At 61.0% G+C, this 6281-nt stretch overlaps 1 protein-coding gene across 5 annotated transcripts; it reads right to left on the bottom strand.

The window, feature by feature from the left end:
• Positions 1 to 465: 465 nt before the first annotated feature.
• LOC102535643 (melanoma-associated antigen 10-like) lies at positions 466 to 4713 on the bottom strand. Of its 5 annotated transcripts, none has more exons than XM_072956448.1 (4): positions 4649 to 4713; positions 2150 to 2232; positions 1931 to 1999; positions 466 to 1856 (listed from the first exon to the last, which is right to left on the bottom strand). In XM_072956448.1, the coding sequence occupies exon 4, from the start codon at positions 1791 to 1793 to the stop codon at positions 966 to 968; it is 828 nt and encodes a 275-aa protein (XP_072812549.1). In that variant the 5' UTR covers positions 1794 to 1856; positions 1931 to 1999; positions 2150 to 2232; positions 4649 to 4713; the 3' UTR covers positions 466 to 965. The 5 variants fall into 5 exon arrangements, with proteins under 5 accessions (XP_072812549.1, XP_031529402.2, XP_072812550.1 ...); XM_031673542.2 differs by lacking the exon at positions 4649 to 4713 and adding an exon at positions 2904 to 3039; XM_072956449.1 differs by lacking the exon at positions 4649 to 4713 and adding an exon at positions 2740 to 2811.
• Positions 4714 to 6281: the final 1568 nt, after the last annotated feature.

Below are 6281 nucleotides of genomic sequence, written 5' to 3'. Positions count from 1 at the left end.
TTTCCTCTCAACCCAAAGACACATCGCCTGCATGTCTGCCTGCCGCCGCCACCACCCAGCTGCTTTACCATCACCTCCCACAGAGGGACCCCCAGCTTCCCAAAGCTCCGAACTGCCCTGGCTCCGGGCACTTACACTTGGGTGCTCGCTCCCGGACCCCCACCGCCTCACCCCATTTTTACTTGCTCCGTGGGACTTAGGGAACATCTCACCAACTTCCTGATGTGACTGCGGCTCCTAGACTATCATTCTAGGTGTGGGGTGTCCTGCTCTTCCGAGTGTCCCCACCACTAACACCGAGCCCTCCGGAGAGCAGAGGCTCAGTGAACGTCTGCAGAATAACTGAGATGGTGAGCAGGGATCCTACGGATTCAGATTGATTTTTCTCCTACTTTCTTAAATAACCCGTGGAAATCAAACTAAACATAGATATTTTAGATTTATAGAAAGACACAAAAGAAGGGGTAAGAAGCAAGAAAAGACTACTTTTACATTTATTTTTCTAATTCTTGCCCCAATCCATAATACTGCTAAGTACTTTCACATTTCCAAAAACATTCTAATTCCAATTCCATGTTATTTTGCTCAGGATCACAAAACAAATGGGAGATTTCCTAATCTCTTTTACAAAATAGCAAAACTCTTGCTCTTAAACTGGACAAAAACACAAACATTGTGATCACCGTCATTCAAAGTTAGACACTGAAGCTCGTTATGTCTTCTATGAAAAGGAACGACATTTGAAAATTTCCTACGGGAAACAACGATCAATTTCCATGTCATCATAAAGGACAGGAGGAACCCAGAGATGCTGTACACTGTGTCCCTCAACAGGCCCGGGCTGTCACCACTTAGAAGGCTGACTGCTCGCTCTCCAAACACAGAGTGAAGGATGGACTCACTTCCTGCCCGGCAGGCGAAGCTGCTGGACAGGGGCCTGGAAGGAGCCCAGCCGCAAGTCTGGCTCAGGCCCCCTCTTCCTCATCACTAACAGCCTCTTCTGACAGGGCTGGGACCTGGACCAGGAAGGAACTGGGACCCCTTCGATTGACCCTGAGCAGATACTCCCGGACTTGCAACTTGCTGATCTCCGCGTGGGCCCGGGGGCCCCACAGGAACTCGTAGTGAGCGGGATCGCTGTTGGCCACCTGCTGGTACTCCAGGTACCCCTCCTGCACCCACACTTTGGTGATGAGCTCCCTGGGCTCCCCATAGATGTAGTGCTCCATCCCAGCATACAGCCCCATCTTGCTCAGTGCTCCCCACACCTCCTCCTCAGGGAGGCGCTCTCCCTCCAGGTGGATCATGCAAAGGAGCATCACCAGGAGGCCGTTCTTGGGCATGCTCTGCCCATCGCCCAGCATCCCATCACAGGTGAGGCCCAGGGTGGGGACCAAGACATACCAGTGCCCCCTGGGGTCCACCTCCTTCACATCCACCCCAAAGACCAGCTGCATGCACTCAGAGGCCTGGCTGAAGACCGCAGGGAAGTGGTCCTGGTATTCTCTGAGGAAGATACTCAGCATTTCTGCCCTGGTGGTCAGCTGCTTCCTGCGATACTTGAGGAGCAGGAAGCCCACCAGGTCAGTCATCATCAAATGCCGTGCATCTTGGAGCAGGGACTCGGCACCGGCAGAGTAGGAAGAGGAGACTGAGGAGGAGGAGGACCGGGGGGATGCGGCCCCCTCCTCCACAGCCTCCAACAGCTGCGCATCCACCAGGCCCTGGGCGTCTCTTGGGTCTTGAAAGTCTTCCTCACTCTGGGAGAGCTCACTCATCTGAACCAGAGGCATGATGACTGGTGTCGGGCAGCAGACAGGAGTGTGGACAGGGGTGACAGATGGGGACCCACGGGCCTGGGGGAGAGAGGGTGTGTCAGCAGGCTGGGCTGAGAAACCCACCCTGGGGGGCTCTGACAAAGGCCACTTACTGGTCTCCTCTCCAGGGGTGCCCTCGGCCTCACAGGGGCTCTCCTGCTGGTGGACGGTCCTCTGTGAACCTGACGGGGGAAGTGAGGCAACTCCTCAGGGTGCAGCCGGCACAGCCGAGGTTCTGGGGGTGACAGGGGGTGTGTGGAGTGGACACTGGCCTTGTGGGGTCCCCTCTGTTTCAGAAGCCCCCGAGTACACACTCAGGGCCCACACCTCACCTGACACTGCCGGCCTCCTGTGCTCTGTGACCCGAGGACACGTGTCTCACACCGAGGCCTACACCTCCCGGTGTCTCGAGCCCCTGGGAGAGAAAGGAGGGGAGACCTGGGGTCTACACTGTGGCACAGCCCTGGACCCGCATGCTGGCAGGAGGCCTGGGCTCTGGCAGGTTCCCACTCTTCTAGGGTGGGAGGTCCTCTCCGCGCTAGCTCAGGGTCCTCACCGTGACTCCAAGCGGGACCTGGGATTCTGCGCTCCAACCACCTGAGGGCCCCTCCTTATAGTAAGTCCCCGGTCTCTCTGAGCCCCGGATGCGGAAGTCGGGACACACCACGTGTGCTCATCCCGCCTGGGGGCCTCCCAGGGCTGACAGCAGGGGCAGGATCGGTTGCGTCCCCTCTGTTCTGGGGTCTCGGGTCCCCTCACTCCTCCCTCGGGGTCCTCACCTTGACTCCTGGCAGGACCTGGGATTCCCCTCTCAGCCCACCCGAGGCCCCGCCCGTCATACCAGGACGCCAGTCCCTCCGAGATCCGCATTTCAGGAACTGCTGCCCGAGGTCCTCCCGCCCTATGGCCTCCCAGGACTGACTCTGTTCTGGGGTGCAGGGTCCCTCAGTGCTTCTTCGGGGTCGTCACCTTCACTCCCAGCGGAACCTGAGATTCTCTCCTCCGCAGACCTGAGCCCCCTCGCCCCCCCCCCCTGCACTAAGTCCCCGGTCTGTCTGAGACCCGGATGCAGAAGTCAGGACGCACCTCGTGGGCTCATCCCGCCCTGGGGCCTCAAGACGGCTGAGAGCAGGGGCGCTTTTCTGTGGGATGGGATGGCCTCTTTTCTGGGGTCCCGGGTCCCCTCCGTCCTCCTCACGGACCTCACTTTGACTCAGGCGGCATGTAGTCTCCCCTCTGCCCACCCGAGGCCCCGCCCCTCATCCCAGGACCCCAGTCCCTCTGAGACCCGGATGTCAGGAAATGCCGCCTCTGGTTATTCCGACCTATGGCCTTCAAGGTCTGACTCTGTTCTGGGGTGCAGGGTCCCTCACTGCTCCCACACGGTTGTCACCTTCACTCCCAGTGGGACCTGGGATTCTCTTCTCTGCAGATTTGAGTCCCCCCTCCCCCCCACTTGCACTAAGTCCCCGGTCTCTCTGAGACCACGGTGCAGAAGTCAGGACACACCACGTGGGCTTGTCCTGCCCTGGGGCCTCCGGACGGCTGACAGCATGGGTTGCCTTTCTGTGGGATGGCCTCTTTTCCGGGGTCCTCTGTCCCCGCCGTCCTCCCTCAGGTTCCTCACTTTGACTCAGGCGGCATGTAGTCTACCCTCTGCCCACCCGAGGCCCCGCCCCTCATCCCAGGACCCCAGTCCCTCTGAGAGCCCGGATGTCAGGAAATGCCGCCGGTGGTCACCCTGCCCTAAGGTCTCCAAGGTCCAACAGTGTCCCGGGGTGCAGGATCCCTCAGTTCTCCCTCAGGGTCCTCACTTTCACTCAGGCAGCACTGGCCTCCCCTTGGACCACCCGAGGCCCCGCCCCTCATCCCAGGACCCCAGTCCCTCCGAGACCCGCATTTCAGGAAATGCTGCCTGAGGTCCTCCCGCCCTATGGCCTCCCAAGACTGACTCTGTTCTGGGGTGCAGGGTCCCTCAGTGCTTCTTCGGGGTCGTCACCTTCACTCCCAGCGGAACCTGAGATTCTCTCCTCCGCAGACCTGAGCCCCACCGACCCCCCACTTGCATTAAGTCCCCGGTCTCTCTGAGACCCGGATGCAGAAGTCAGGACACACCTTGTGGGCTCATCCCGCCCTGGGGCCTCAAGACGGCTGAGAGCAGGGGTGCTTTTCTGTGGGATGGGATGGCCTCTTTTCTGGGGTCCCGGGTCCCCTCCGTCCTCCTCACGGACCTCACTTTGACTCAGGCGGCATGTAGTCTCCCCTCTGCCCACCCGAGGCCCCGCCCCTCATCCCAGGACCCCAGTCCCTCGGAGAGCCCAGATGTCAGGAAATGCCGCCGATGCTCAGCCTGCCCTGTGGCCTCCAAGGTCCAACACTGTCCCGGGGTGCAGGATCCCTGCGTTCTCCCTCGGGGTCCTCACCTTGACTCAGGCGGCATGTGGTCTCCCCTCTGGCCACCCGAGGCCCCTCCCTTCATCCCAGGACCGCAGTCCCTCGCAGACCCGGATGTCAGGATTCAGGGCCCCACGAGTGCTCATCCCACCCAGGCCCTCCCAGGGCTGTCAGCAGGGGCAGGATCGGTTACGTCCTCTCTGTTCTGGGGTCTCGGGACCCCTCACTCCTCCCTTAGGTGCCTCACCTTGACTCCTGGCAGGTCCTGGGATTCCCCTCTCAGCCCACCTGAGGCCCCACCCCTCATTCCAGGACCCCAGCCCCTCTGAGACCCGGATTTCAGGAAATGTAGCCAGTGCTAACCCTGCCCCAAGGCCTCCAAGGTCCAACACTGTCCTGGGGTGCAGGAATCCTCCGTTCTCCCTCGGGGTCCTCACCTTGACTCAGGCGTTATGTGGTCTCCCCTCTGGCCACCCGAGGCCCTGCCCCTCATCACAGGACCCCAGTCCCTCGGAGACCCGGGTGTCAGGAAATGCCGCCGGTGGTCACCCTGCCCTGTGGCCTCCAAGGTCCAACACTGTCCCGGGGTGCAGGATCCCTGCGTTCTCCCTCGGGGTCCTCACCTTGACTCAGGCGGCATGTAGCCTCCCCTTGGAACCCCCGAGGCCCCGCCCCTCATCCCAGGACCCCAGTCCCTCCGAGACCCGGATGTCAGGAAGTCAGGACCCCACGAGTGCTCATCCCACCCTGGCCCTCCCAGGGCTGACAGCAGGGCCGGGGATCTGTGGGGCCCCTTCTATCCTCCCTCAGCGTCCTCAGCTTCAGCCCTGGCCGGGTCCTGGGACGCCCCCTTGTTGACCCGAGCCCACACCCTCACACCAAGGCCCTCACTGCCCTGAGACCCCCAGAGGAGTCTGTGGACTCACATGAGGCCACCAGGCCCAGGGCTTCCCAGAACTGTGGACGCCAGGGGCTGAGATGGATTCCCCGGGGGTCCCGCAGCCCTCCCTCTGCTCCCCACCTGCGCTCCCGGCTGGGCCTGGGCCTGGGCCTGGGCCTCTCCCTCTGCCCAACAGATTATAATCCCATTGTACTCCGACCCTCCACAGCCAGGACCCCCGAGAGGGAAGTGGGGATGAGGGGGTGGGGATCTGATCCTCGCAACCCTGCCTGGGGTCTCCCAGGGGTGACCGCAAAACCGACCTGGATGCCTGCCCCCGCCCCCGCGTCCCCTCACACGGTTCTACCTTGACTCCTGGCAGCACTGGGCTCCTTCCCTGTGCAGACCTGAAGCCGGCCTCCCTCACCCAGGACCTCACCTCTCTCACCTCCCAAGGGTGGGGCATCAGTGCACGTGACATCCGGACCCAGTGCCCTGGAGTCTCCCAGGGTTGTCTGGGGCAGGTGGGGGTGCCAGAGGTGGATTCTCTGGGGTCCTCAGTCTCCTGTGTCCTCACCTTGACACCCTACAGGATCTGGGAGCCACCCTCCGCCCTCCTGAGACTGCGTCTCTCAGACCTAGCCTCTGACTCCCCGAGTTCACTGAGGAGGTGGGGGCCGGGGACTGTTCAGCCTGACAGCCCCATCCGGGGGCCCCCAGGATTCCCATGTGGGGCCGGTTTGCATTCTTAGGGACCCTCTGTTGTGGGGTGTTTGGACCCCTCTGTCCTCATCCAGGAGGGTCCTCACCCATCCTCGCACACAAAGGCTGCAGTCCCCGCAAAGATGCTGGAGGGGACCTGCCTCCTGGTGACCGTGAAGGGGTAGAGAGCAACACACCTTCCCTCGGGGCCTCCTCGACCACCAACCTGACTTCGGAGACGGTCTGTTTGAAAGACTTACCTTTTCCTGAAGAGGCTGAGCAGTGGCAGGGGAGTTGCGGATCCCTTGCGTTGATGACTAGGTAATAGTACCTGTTCCAGAGCCGTGACTTTCACTTGTTAATTCTCATGCATAGTAAGAAGTACGTTTCTCATCTGCACCTACTGTGCGTGTATCTATGACACGTGTGTAGGCTGTGTGTGCTTATGTACGCGTACATCCACGCACCACCTGTGTATGCACTAACGC

The sequence above is a fragment of the Vicugna pacos genome, chromosome X (assembly GCF_048564905.1).
Source record: "Vicugna pacos chromosome X, VicPac4, whole genome shotgun sequence".
NCBI lineage: Eukaryota > Metazoa > Chordata > Mammalia > Artiodactyla > Camelidae > Vicugna > Vicugna pacos.
Note: the sequence above shows the minus strand (reverse complement) of the source record. Positions and strands in the feature narration are given on the sequence as shown.